Raw genomic sequence first — 14,421 nt, 5'->3', positions numbered from 1 at the left:
CTTTCGGGGGGGGGGGGGGGGGGGGGGGTACTGTCACGCCCTGACCTTAGATAGCTTTTCATGTCTCTATTTATTTATTTATTTATTATTTTTTTTTAAATTTTATCCCCTTTTCTCCCCAATTTTCGTGGTATCCAATCGCTAGTAATTACTATCTTGTCTCATCGCTACAACTCCCGTACGGGCTCGGGAGAGACGAAGGTCGAAAGCCATGCGTCCTCCGAAGCACAACCCAACCAAGCCGCACTGCTTCTTTAACACAGCGCGCCTCCAACCCGGAAGCCAGCCGCACCAATGTGTCGGAGGAAACACCGTGCACCTGGCCCCCTTGGTTAGCGCGCACTGCGCCCGGCCCGCCACAGGAGTCGCTGGAGCACGATGAGACAAGGATATCCCTACTGGCCAAACCCACCCTAACCCGGACGACGCTAGCCCAATTGTGCGTCGCCCCACGGACCTCCCGGTCGCGGCCGGCTGCGACAGAGCCTGGGCGCGAACCCAGAGACTCTGGTGGCGCAGTTAGCACTGCGATGCAGTGCCCTAGACCACTGCGCCACCCGGGAGGCCCTCATGTCTCTATTTTGGGTTTGGTCAGGGTGTGATTTGGGTGGGCATTCTATGTTCTATTTTCTATGTTTGGTATTTCTTTGTTTGGCCGGGTATGGTTCTCAATCAGGGACAGCTGTCTATCGTTGTCTCTGATTGGGAACCATACTTACGTAGCCCTTTTCCCTCCTTTCTGGGTGGGAAGTTAACTTTGTTTGTGGCACATAGCCCTTAAGCTTCACGGTTGTTTTGTGTTGTTTATTGTTTTTGTCTGCGTCGTTTCTAATAAAAAGGAATATATACGCTTACCACATATTGGTCCGCTTCTTACGACGTCCGTGACACTGGGCTCTCATTTTTGATTACTTACAGTATCTAAAGCCTTTGGATAGAGTTATAGCCCCAGATCCATTGATCACTCTGTTTGGTACTGTTGATGGGAATAACCAGGAATGGAAGGCTGTCTCTCTTTTTACTCTATTAGCCAAAAGGCTCATATTGCAATTTTGGAAATGGGAGACTGTACCTACCTTTGAAATATGGTTACGTGATTCAGGGAATGTAATACATATGGAAAAGATACGATACAATACCTCCAATAGAAGTCCAATGTTTTACAAAATATGGCAGCCGATACTGGATAAATGCTCTAGTGCCGCTTCATAACTGGGTTGATGATCTGCTGCTACTCTGTGCTGTACTCCACTCAATATTTATTTTTGGCTTAACTACACTGCTTGTAATGACTATATGCTGTCTTCTTATATATGTACCACCTAATAGAATTAGTTTTATTTTTTGTATGTGTGAGTTAAGTTTTGTTTTGTCCTCTAAATTTGCCATCCCATTCAACAGTACAATGAATGTCAATGTTTGTATCTCTGTCTTTTTTGTTTATTTTTTATTGGATAATTCTAAACATAAATAAAAATATATATTTCCTTTCACTGGAACTGAGGGGCCTAGCTCAAACCATGAAAAACAGCCCCACCAAACTTGACAGTTGTCACCATGCATTTGGGCAGGAAGCATTCTCCTGGCTTCCGCCAAACTCAGATTTGTCAGTCGGATTGCCAGATGGTGAAGAGTGATTCATCACTCCAGAGAATGCGTTTCCACTGCTCCAGAGTCCAATGGAGGCTAGCTTTACACCATTCCAGCCGACGCTTGCCATTGCGCATGGTGATCTTAGGCTTGTGTACGGCTGCTCGGCCATGGAAAACTTTTTCATGAAGCTCCCGACGAACACTTCTTGTCCTGAGGTTGCTTCCAGAGGCAGTTTGGAAAGCAGTAGTGAGTGTTACAAGCACTACGTGCTTCAGCACTCGGCAGTCCCGTTCTGTGAACTGGTGTGGCCTACCACTTCGCGGCTGAATGTACTGGGAGTGTGGACAGGAGTGGGTGTGTCGAAAGCGCTCTGGTATCATATTTCACTGTTAGTTTTACACAAATAATTGCACATTTTCAGTTATAAAACTGACGATTGTTTATTTTTATTAAAAGTATTGATGTTGGGTGTACTGTTGCTTCATGCATTGTATTCTTATACTTACTGTGACTGTCACCCTGATGTTGGCTACTAGGTAGCTACTTCCCACACCGTTGCTGGACAGTAGTACTTAGGTAGAGCGAAGGTCACTGTGTCCCAGTGTTGTTGCTGTTCATGCCCTCCCCATTGAGTAGTAGACTGTACATACAGTACCAGTCAAAAGTTTGGACACACCTCCTCATTCCAGGGTTTTTGTTTATTTTTACTATTTTCTACATTGTAGAATAATAGTGAAGACATCAAAACTATGAAATAACACATATGGAATCATGTAGTAACCAAAAAAGTGGTTTATATTTGAGATTATTCAAAGTAGCCACCCTTTGCCTTGATGACAGCTTTGCACACTCTTGGCATTCTCTCAACCAGCGTCAGGAGATAGACACCTGAAATCCATTTCAATTAACAGGTGTGCCATGTCATTCTTAATGTATTTGAGCCAATCAGTTGTGTTGTGACAAGGTAGGGGTGGTATACAGAAGATAGCACTATTTGGTAAAAAACCAAGTCCATATTATGGCAAGAACAGCTAAAATAAGCAAAGAGAAATTACAGTCCATCATTAATTTAAGACATGAAGGTCAGTCATTTCGAAACATTTCAAGAACTTTGAAAGTTTCTTCAAGTGCAGTCATAAAAACCATCACGCGCTATGATGAAACTGTCTCTCATGAGGACCGCCACAGGAAAGGAAGACCCAGAGTTACCTCTGCTGCAGAGGATAAGTTCATTAGAGTTAACTGCACCTCAGATTGCAGCCCAAATAAATGCTTCACAGAGTTCAAGTAACAGACACATCTGAACATCAGCTGTTCAGAGGAGACTTTGTGAATCAGGCCTTCATGGTGGAATTGCTACAAAGAAACCGCTACTAAAGGACACCAATACGAAGAAGAGACTTGCTTGGCCAAGAAACAATGGACATTAGACCGGTGGAAATCTGTCCTTCGGTCTGATGAGTCCAAATTTGAGATTTTTGCTTCCAACCACCGTGTCTTTGTGTGATGCAGAGTAGTTGAACAGATGATCTCCCCAAATGTATGGTTCCTACCGTGAAGCATGGAGGAGGAGGTGTGATGGTGTGGGGATGCTTTGCTGGTGTCTGTAACGCTCATCGTTAGGTGGAAGAGAGGAGGACCAAATTGCAGCGTGGTACGTTTCCATAATTTATTGGAACACTTAACACGAACAAAACAATAAATAGAAAATGAAACTAACGACGCTACAGACCTGAACATGTGAACATAGAGACAACGAAGAACGCAATGAACAGGAACAATCACCCACAAACAAACAGTGAGAACAGCCTACCTAAATATGGTTCCCAATCAGAGGAAACGTAAAACACCTGCCCCTGATTGAGAACCATATCAGGCTAGTTGACAACCCTAAACCAAACATAGAAACACATAACATAGAATGCCCACCCAGCTCACGTCCTGACCAACTAAACAAGACTGAACAAAGGAAATAAGGTCAGGAACGTGACAGTGTCACTGTCAGTGATTTATTTAGAATTCAAGACACACTTAACCAGCATAGCTACCACGGCATTCTACAGCGATACCCCATCCCATCTGGTTAGTGCTTTGCAGGACTATCATTTGTTTTTCAACAGGTCAATGACCCCCAACACACCCCCAGGCTGTGTAAGGGCTATTTGACCAAGAAGGAGAGTGATGGAGTGCTGCATCAGATGACCTGGCCTCCACAATCACCTGACCTCAACCCAATTGAGATGGTTTGGGATGAGTTGGACAGCAGAGTGAAGGAAAAGCATTCAATAAGTGCTCAGCATATGTGGGAATTCCTTAAAGACTGTTGGAAAAGTATTACCCATGAAGCTGGTTGAGTGAATGCCAAGAGTGTGCAAAGCTGTCATCAAGGCAAAGGGTGGCTACTGTGGACACTGTGTTAACAACCCTCCAGACGAGCTTCAATGCCATACAACTCTCCTTCCGTGGCCTCCAATTGCTCTTAAATACAAGTAAAACTAAATGCATGCTCTTCAACCGATCGCTGCCTGCACCTGCCCACCCGTCCAACATCACTACTCTGGACGGTTCTGACTTAGAATATGTGGACAACTACAAATACCTAGGTGTCTGGTTAGACTGTAAACTCTCCTTCCAGACTCACATCAAACATCTCCAATCCAAAGTAAAATCTAGAATTGGCTTCCTATTTCGCAACAAAGCATCCTTCACTCATGCTGCCAAACATACCCTCGTAAAACTGACCATCCTACCGATCCTCGACTTCGGCGATGTCATTTACAAAATAGCCTCCAATACCACAGTGCCATCCATTTTGTCACCAAAGCCCCATATACTACCCACCACTGCGACCTGTACACAGATTACTGCACCTGTACATAGCCCATCTATAATTTAGCCCAAACAACTACCTCTCCCCATACTGTATTTATTTATTTTGCTCCTTTGCACCCCATTATTTCTATCTCTACTTTGCACATTCTTCCACTGCAAATCTACCATTCCAGTGTTTTTACTTGCTATATTGTATTTACTTCGCCACCATGGCCTTTTTTTGCCTTTACCTCCCTTATCTCACCTCATTTGCTCACATTGTATATAGACTTATTTTTCTACTGTATTATTGACTGTATGTTTGTTTTACTCCATGTGTAACTCTGTGTTGTTGTACGTGTCGAACTGCTTTGCTTTATCTTGGCCAGGTCGCAATTGTAAATGAGAACTTGTTCTCAACTTGCCTACCTGGTTAAATAAAGGTGAAATAAATAAATAAAAAATAAACTTTGAAGAATCTCAAATATAAAATATATTGAACACTTTTTTGGTTACTACATGATTCCATATGTGTTATTTCATAGTTTTGATGTCTTCACTATTATTCTACAATGTAGAAAATAGTAAAAATAAAGAAAAACCCTGGAATGAGTAGGTGTGTCCAAACCTTTGACTGGTACTGTATGTATCAAGGTGACATCTAGATGGTTGTCAATATTAGTTATTTCTTGTGTTGGTCGCAATCCAACTTGAAATTAAAATCATGTGAGAAAAGAAATGGCGGCAACACAACTGTTATATCCAGTAAGAAGCACTTCAAGTCAGCAGGCACGTTAACACGACACCGCCGGCTTATCAACTCGTCTTGCAGCCCAATCAGCCATGCAAAATGGTCTGGCAACAAATCTGCCCAGTTAGCTGATTCGCTTTCCATACACCCACTCCTTTCGACACACCCAATCGCCCATACTCCGGTCGACATTTTCGGCTTCAACTACCCATATTTGGTATTTCTAGATGAAACACTCAAGTTTGGTGAAAAAGTTACTGTATGATTTTGTGCGTTGTACTTAGTCAATTAAAAATGGTCTTAGAGTTTTGAAACGACTGCCTGATGATCTGTTTAGATTTTGTACTAAGCGTTGTGAAAATGTACCACAGCAATTGAAAAGAAAACTGTAAAATAAGACCACTTCTTGGGCCATACCTTAACTATAGATCATGGTAATTACATTGATTCTTGATACCACAATGTGTTGTCTTGCATAGGTGTAAGAAACTTATTATGTTTTGTCCCCCATATGGCAGGATTCTGAGAGGACTGGATAGGCCATGGAAGCAATATGGCCTGGCAGGATTCTAAGAGGACTGGATAGGCCATGGAAGCAATATGGCCTAAGGTATAGGGGCTAGGGGGCAACTAACTGCTTGACAGTTTGCAAGCCTCCCACCACTGTTGCAATCAAGTGGCTTCTAATTCGTTTTTGCTGTGTCATAGTATTAGCCAACGAGAAACCATGTCTTGGTAAACGTTGCTAAAACCTCAATATAGGGAACTGTCCGGACTGGAGACGTTCCTGTGTGGGCCATGTACCACAGAAGGACTCATAGTTTTCCCAGTGATATTTATGTTAGTGGATCTGTAAAACACGAGTTCTGAGAATCTACAACAGATCAATGCAACATAGAGGCTGGCAGACACGACAGAGCGGCATGCCCCAAGGAACAATGCGCGTTGCAACCCTTGTCTCACATGTCTGTCATTGGGCAGGTCCAAGCAATTAGTAATCAGACAGGCAAAGTAAACCTCTGTTTTGGTCTAAGTGTTCGGAAACAGGTAATACTGCAGTATCACTGTTAGACGGGAGTCTAAATGCTCATCCAGACACAAACCCTAAACTCGATTAATCATGGAACACACATCATCATCACAGACAGAATATTACCTCAGGCTTTCCTTTTGTCTTTCCTCATTCCACATTCCATAAAGAACAACACAAAATAACAATATGGTACCACGAATTTCCCTGTGCAAATGCACTGCATCCGCACATTGTTACTGTACAACACCATTCCTATGATAATATCAATAAAGTGTCACTCCCTGAAACAAGGAAGTATGATGGTGAATATCTAAACAAGATCCAAAGTATTTATGTGTCTATTTAATTTCAAATGAACTTAGTCATGTTAGGAGTTAAATACCTTGCTTAGTTTACTGAAACTTCCCTACTGAGGTCTCTTTCTCAAGTAACAGTTTCCGTGTGGTAACAACACAATGCAAGTTTTGAAAGAGCATGATGACAACATACATGCAACAACAAAAAGCAAAACAGCGATCTTTCTGTGTGAAAAACAGACTATAGCTAACTCTGAGGTCTGACCACAATAGACCATTTTTAATTTTAGAAAAGTTGAATTGTGACTTGAGATAAATGCTTTACGATACAATCCTAAAGCACATATTTCAATCACAATGCACAAGTCTGTTGCATGATGTCAATTTCCCTGAATAATTTTTATATTGTATAACTGCACTCTTACGAAAATTGGTTCCAAAAGGGTTCTGCAGCTGTCCTAGTAGTAGAACCCTTTGAAGAACCCTTTCAGATTCCAGGTATAACCCTCTGTGGAAAGGGTTCTACATGGAACCCAAAAGGGTTCTACCTGGAACCTAAAAGGGTTCTTCAAAGGATTCTCCCACGGGGTCAGGCGAAGAACCCTTTTAGGTTCAAGATTTTTTTTTAATCTATTGATGTATTCATTAAGACGATACACAGAAGAAATGCAGCGCAAACAAGAGTGCTGAACTATTTATAAATTCTGCTGGTTGGCTGGGAGCCCCTTGCAAAAAAAACTAAAACAGTCAAAGGTCACAAATTTGTTTTATTGTGCTGGTTGTAAGTGTGCCTATATCGAGAAGCTCTGAGTATACAGCCCAGAATAAAGTTATTCATTAATTATTCTTTGTCCAGACCATATACCATGAATATATAGCTAATCATCACAATCACATAACTCATGTTACTGCAAAAGGGCTCTAGCAGGAAACAGCTGGCCAGATTATAGACTAAGCAAAGACAGTTGAGAGTAAGTCTTATTTTTCATGCTCAATCAAATACCATTTGCCTTGATTGAATCAATATTACCACAGTTGCCCTGTCCTGCAGTCAAACTAACTAGTGGCCTCATGGGTGGAATGTTATTAATATTTGTCACGATTTCATAATTAATAAACATTTCAGCAAACAGTGTTTCTATGTCAAACAGTTTTGTTATATTTCAGTCCTCTGTGATGTATATAAAGTGTAATATTGGAATTTGAAATCTGACATGGTACAGGTGTCGTCTTTTTTAAAGCCCATAACCATGTGTGTGAGGTGTATACTTTTGTTTCAAAGTAGATTTGTTTAAGACTACCAAGAAACACTCAGTGTGACCCTTATTTTGCCCACTACAGTAAAAGGTTAAATAATATTATCAGTCAATGGTTGATTAGGTTAAGGCAAGGGCAGACTTTTTGGAAGAAGTAAGAAGGAACTACATACTGTCAGTCACCCCATCTGAGAAATGATAGATAACAGGGCGGGGCTTTGCAACATGGACTATAAATAGAACAGTTAGAGAGAGCACCATACATCTTCAGACAAGAGTTGACCTCTTAACAAGACTTCACAACAAGAGTTGTTCAAACAAAGGTAACAATTTTATACACTGTTTCTCTTGTCTCGTCTGATAATCAGGTTTTATTCAAATTCTTTCTGTTGTCCATGGTAATTCTGATCCATGCATGATTGTGTTATTAATATTGTGTGCAAAAACTGTATTTTTTTAATACTTTAGAGATGTCTCTGTAGTTAACAAGACAAGTTATTAGCAAAAAGATGCACACATTACATTTAAGAAGCAGCATGTTTATTTAAAGGATGACATCTGATTATCCCCCCATTTTTTTCAGAGATGAAGCCATTTCCTTCCCTCCTGGCATTGGGATTGTGCCTGATGTTCAGCCAGCCAGCCCTGTCTACAGAGGAAAGTTTGGGTGGCCCTTTCATTCACAGTTCAGTGGAGGAGGCAAAGAGACTTGTAGATGAAGCATACAAGTACTCCCGAGAAAAGTGAGTGAACCTGACAGTTGACCTCTTCAGATGTAGTCGACAATCTCTGTCTTTGTAAATTGTGTCAAATGAAATGACTAGCGCTAGCACACTTTTCTCAGTCAGTCGAAGAGACATGTAATGTAATTTCTAATGATTAGTACACTAAATCTACCTGTATACTGATAGGAGCATGTTTCTATTCATAATTCTGTCATCTGCTTATCCATATTCCAGGAGTCTGGAGAGAGTGCGTGGGCAGTCCACCAGGCCCTCGGATGTCCTGCGTCTCCTGAAGCAGCCTGCCAGGGACACGCGCTCTGCTGTACGGTCTGCAGACTACCTGGAGAACACCCTGAGACTGATCCATGAGAAAGTCCACAGCACGCACAGGCTGCACAAACGCTCGCTCAACGCAACAGGTCAGTCGCACACACCGTCACAGATACTCACACATTCACTTTGTGAAAAATTCCCCATACGTATTCACTCAGACGTAGACACACACAGTCATAATAAGTACACATTCTTTATTACAAGTCTTCCTTATCGCTCTCTCGTTTCTCAGACCTGCTCACACCAGAGCAGCTAGACACCATTGTCCGGGTAACTGGCTGTGCAGCTCGTGTCAGCAAACCCTCCTGCCACACCACACCCAACATGAACAAGTACCGCACAGCCACCAGTGTTTGCAACAACCTGTAAGAGCACCAGGGCATTGCGGGTTTAATACTTTCACTCAACAATTTGATAGCCTTGTGTAATGTGCACAGTCGTTGTATAGGTTGGAATTAAAGGGGAAGAGCAATCAGTGTATGTCTACGGCTACGGAGGCCGCAGGAGATGAGGCCATATCCCTTGAATTTCTCAAGTGAGGTTTCTCAATTCTGATGTGTATTTTCTTTATGCTTATTAGGAAGTTCCCTCGTCTTGGAGCCTCAAACACCCCCTTCACTCGTTTCCTGCCTGCTCAGTATGACGATGGGGTCTCTCGACCCATTGGCTGGGACCGAAACACGAGCTTCAACAACTTTGTGCTCCCTCTGGTATGATAACAATAAATATAGTTGGAATAACTGCTACTATGTTGCCACAAGTTAGATATAAAGTAATATAATTGTATTCATCCTTCTCCCTCTACCCTCCGTCCTTCCTTCCCTCCCTTTGTGCAGGTAAGGGAGGTCTCTAACCGTATCCTGGCAACCAATGACTCTGGTATAGTGAACGATAGCGAGTTCACACACTTTGTCACCCTCTTTGGCCAGTGGAACGACCATGACCTGACATTCACGCCCTTCTCTCCCAGCATCCGCTCCTTCAGCAACGGACTGGACTGTAACGAGAAATGTGAGCGCTCCGAGCCCTGTTTTCCCATCCAGGTCAGTCACAGCTCTCACATCACGCCACTTACAGCAGGCACTATGACTACACTCTTAGACAAAAATGTGCTGTCTAGAACCTTAAAGAGTTCTTCGGCTGTCCACATAGGAGAACCCTTTGAAAAACCCTTTTTGGTTGCATGTAGAACCCTTTCGGTTCCAGATAGAACCCCTTTCAGTTCCATGTAGAATCCTTTCTACAGATGGTTCTACATGGAACCCAAAAGGGATATCCTATGGGGACAGCCAAAGAACCCTTTTGGAACCCTTTTTTTCTGAGAGTGTATACAGTCATCCCTGTATATCTTGGTATTTTCTAACCATGGTCCATGAATTATTAGGTCTTCACCCTCTACCATGTCTTTTCCTCCATGCCCAGATTCCTCCCAGAGACCCACGCTTGCCCACTGGCCCAGACAGCTGCATCCCAGTCTTCCGATCAGCGCCCGCATGCGGCACAGGAGAGTCTGCTTTCAATTTCGGTGGCGTGGCCACGAAGAGGGAGCAGATCAATTCACTGACGGCCTTCCTTGACTTGGGGCAAGTGTACGGCTCTGAGGAGGGGTTGGCACGTGACCTCCGTGACCTCACCAACAATGGGGGCCTGCTGCGTGTCAACAAAAACTTCACAGACAAAGGACGCGAGTTTCTACCCTTCACTAAGTTGAAGGGGAACATGTGTGCCACCCGCAACAGAGTCACCAATGACACCAATGCCAGAGAGGTGCCCTGCTTCATTGCAGGTTAGCCTTTTTAGTATATTTGTCTGAGGATTAGACCAATGTATATTTAGGTTAAAGTTGAAGGAACAGAATGATGACAAAAATAGAAAACTAGAGTCATTCTTTGACTTTCATGTACAATAGTTATCTGGATACAGACACACAATGTGTATGATGTTCATCTCAATCACTATTTGGCCTCACCAGTAAGTCTCTGTTTGTCAGGTGATGCCCGTGTGGATGAGAACATAGCATTAACATCCATTCACACAATGTTCATGCGTGAGCACAACCGTCTAGCCCGTGCCCTGAGTCGTCTCAATCCACAATGGGATGCTGAGACACTCTATCAGGAGGCTCGCAAGATCATGGGCGCCTACACCCAGGTACCACAAACTGACATATATCACTAATACCCATGGTGTCAGTTCATCATCTCCACGAGACGTCCAGGGCATACTTTCTAACACACGCTCTCCTTCCCTCTGCTTCTCATTCTCACACAAATAACTATTCTTGAATATTCTCACATTGACACAGCTTCCCTATCAAATACACACCTAAAAATAAATCTACTCTCACCCTCCTAGTTGTTTGTGTTCCGGGACTACCTGCCGCACATCGTGGGCCCAGACACCATGGCCCGGCAGCTGGGCCGTTACCCTGGATACAACGAGAAGATTGATCCCAGCATTGCCAACGTGTTTGCTACAGCAGCCTACCGCTTTGCCCACCTGGCCATCCAGCCCATTCTGTCCCGCCTGGACAGCAACTACATGGAGAATGCCATGTTCCCCAATGTGCCCCTGTTCAAGGCCTTCTTCACCCCCTGGAGGCTAGTTTTTGAGGGTGAGTGGTGGGACACATAGGGATGGATGCTTTGCAGACCTCTTGCCAGTTGTAAGCTAATTCACTCTCTGGATTAATAACAGTATATAATGGGGAAAAGGTTACAAATGTAAACATCCTATTCTCTCTCTGTCCTTCTTTAGGTGGTATCGACCCTCTGATCCGTGGTCTGGTGGGTCGCCCAGCAAAGCTGAACACCCAAGATCACATGTTGGTGGACGCTGTGAGGGAGAGACTCTTCCAGTTCGTAGAACACCTGGCTCTGGACTTGGGCTCCCTCAACATGCAGCGTGGACGCGACCATGGCCTGCCTGGTACACACCTGCCTTATCCTCCATACCACTGTACTGACACAACAGATAAACACATCTATACCGTTCTACTTACATATTACAGCTAATGCTTTAGGCATGTTAACACCAACTCCAAAATGTCAATCATCTCTCTCTCTCTTCCTCAATATATCTCTACCAATCTGTTCCATGCAGTCATTATTTTCTTTCTCTTCCCTGAACTAGGCTACAATGCTTGGCGTAAATTCTGTGGGCTCTCAACGCCTAGGAACGAGGCTGAGCTGGGTGCAGTTCTGAACAACATAGACCTGGCCCGCAGACTGCTGCAGCTCTACGGCACCCCAGCTAACATTGACGTGTGGATGGGGGGCGTGGCTGAACCATTTGTACGCAGGGCCCGCGTAGGGCCTCTCTTTGCCTGCCTCATCGCCACCCAGTTCCAGAGGATCCGCCAGGGAGACAGGTGTGTGTTTTTGTATGTGGTGTAGTGAGTTGTTCAAGTGTGTTTTATCTGTCAGAGCATGCATGTATCCTCATCTTGCCTGTTGATCCCCAGGCTGTGGTATGAAAACCCAGGCGTCTTCACTTCGGCACAGAGGGCTAGCCTGAGTCGTGCCTCTCTGGGTCGGATCATCTGTGACAACACTGGCATTTTGACCGTGCCCCGTGACCCCTTCAGAATCCCTGATAATGGGAACAACAGACTCATCACCTGCAACACTGTCCCGCAATTAAGCCTCCAAGCCTGGAGGGAGAGACCTACAAAGGCCAAACAGCAGAACCAGGACCATAACCAGCAGGAGGATCAGAACCAGGAGCAACAACAACAGGACCAGGACAATGAGGTAATTGGCTGAACTTCAGTATAAGTTAATAACTTGATAGTTCTGCACCGAGTTGGCATTTCACCCATCCATAACCCATTCATCACTCTCTTCTAACGTCACCCTCTTCTTCTCTATTCCTTTCTAGATCCCCTGATTTGAGGCCCGCTTGACCCTCAGGACCCAGCAGCAACACAACCCTGCAGTTCTCCACTTTCCATTATATGTATTGAACTACATTTATAAGGAAACATTTTATGGTAATGTTTAAAATATAAACAACAAAGCATAAATACAAAACCAACACACTTATTAAGCTTGATACATATTCCTGTATACCCATATTTCTTTATGAGCATACAAAAGTACATAGTAGCTTTTTATTATATCAAACTGGGGTTCTCAATTGTCTCATACAGAAATATCACATTCTTTAAAGGGGCAATCAAATAATAGCAGTTCAAACAATAACAAATCGGTCATCCCACAACTGTTTTGGTAAATAGCTGGGGGATGGGGCTGGAGCTCTCAAATCTCCAACAGAGATATGACATTTCTAGATTCATATAATACATTTTAGCCGGAGTGTAGTAAGTCTTATGAATTATCTTGAATTGCAATAATGTCTGTCTAAGGTTGTAGGAACAGGTATGAACATTTTCACATATCTGTGATCAATAGTTCTCCTCAATTTCTTCCTTCAGATCTGTTTAAATTTTCCTTATAGGTTCTGAACTATCAGGTAGAGTTTCAATCAACCCTTGATATAACTTGGCAATCAACTTCTTTGGCAGAGCAGCTTCTTTCAGTATGTTCTCTATGCTATATGCCTTAGGTTAATCCAGATTCTGTTGAAGTGAATGAATTATGATTTCTTAGTTGTAAGAACTTAAAGAAATTGACCTTGAATAACCCACATTTTTCTTGTTATCGATTGAATGACAGTAGAGAGCCATCATAACACACATGTTCAAAATTCACATGCCACTTTGGAACCAGGACTTAAGGGTGTTGTAATTAACCGCTGGAGGTAATGTGGTGTTGTTCCAAATAGGGGTGCCTGGCGATATCGTTTTCTTTGCATTAAAAAAAATATATATTTGCATTCTTCTATCTGATATTTTGTTATGCCATTGTTACTGTCACTTTGTATGTGTTGTTTACTCATTCCATGTCAACAAATCAAGGAATACTGTAGGAATTTTTTTATGCATTTATTTGTGCAAAAGGAATGAAAAGGACGACTTTATATATATTTTTTTGAATCTAAACGTTTACAAATGATAAAGTAAATGTATAAATAAACAAAAAGGAGAACTAGTGCTGAATTCCTCTATACACATCTACTATGAATCAGCTAACAGTTCTAGTAACCCTTTTTATTTATAATTGTGTAACTCGTTTATTATAAACAATCTTAACATTGTTCGGTGAGATGTTCAAGTCAGTTATCAATTGTTTTATATATATAATGAAAAAACAAATACTATACAACAAAACTATAGAAATGAAGATTCTGCACACTTCCTGAATTTGGTGCTTATTTAAATGTGTACTGCACCTGTATCCTTTTTCTCTACCGCTTTTTATGGTTTATTTCACAAATATTTTATTTGATTGAAACACTGTATTCATGTTTTTTATTGCATAAATATTAACTGCATCAGAAAATAAACATTCTTAACTAAGACGGCAAAATAATTTAATGGTGTGTACTGTTGACCTAATTTATTGGTGTTGAGATGGCAATGGCCTTATGGGGCATTCTGCCGCGTTCATGTTGTAAACTCGTAAATATGACCTTCCTGTTGGGAAAATTGCAGATGAACGCCCCTCCAACTCGTAATTATAACCAGCAAACTCAGGTATCATCCCTGGACCCTGAACTCTGA

General features: G+C 42.6%; 1 protein-coding gene across 1 annotated transcript; it reads left to right on the top strand.

The window, feature by feature from the left end:
- The first annotated feature begins 8,016 nt into the window (after positions 1 to 8,016).
- Positions 8,017 to 14,217, top strand: LOC120021683 (eosinophil peroxidase-like). The gene is made up of 13 exons (XM_038965516.1): positions 8,017 to 8,063; positions 8,324 to 8,483; positions 8,700 to 8,884; positions 9,031 to 9,163; positions 9,379 to 9,508; positions 9,635 to 9,841; positions 10,221 to 10,584; positions 10,789 to 10,949; positions 11,154 to 11,412; positions 11,556 to 11,726; positions 11,931 to 12,168; positions 12,262 to 12,550; positions 12,678 to 14,217. Exons 2-13 carry the CDS (start codon positions 8,326 to 8,328, stop codon positions 12,684 to 12,686), a joined length of 2,304 nt encoding a protein of 767 aa, XP_038821444.1. The 5' UTR covers positions 8,017 to 8,063; positions 8,324 to 8,325; the 3' UTR covers positions 12,687 to 14,217.
- The last annotated feature ends 204 nt before the right edge of the window (positions 14,218 to 14,421 follow it).

Source organism: Salvelinus namaycush, chromosome 26, assembly GCF_016432855.1.
Source record: "Salvelinus namaycush isolate Seneca chromosome 26, SaNama_1.0, whole genome shotgun sequence".
NCBI lineage: Eukaryota > Metazoa > Chordata > Actinopteri > Salmoniformes > Salmonidae > Salvelinus > Salvelinus namaycush.
Note: the sequence above shows the minus strand (reverse complement) of the source record. Positions and strands in the feature narration are given on the sequence as shown.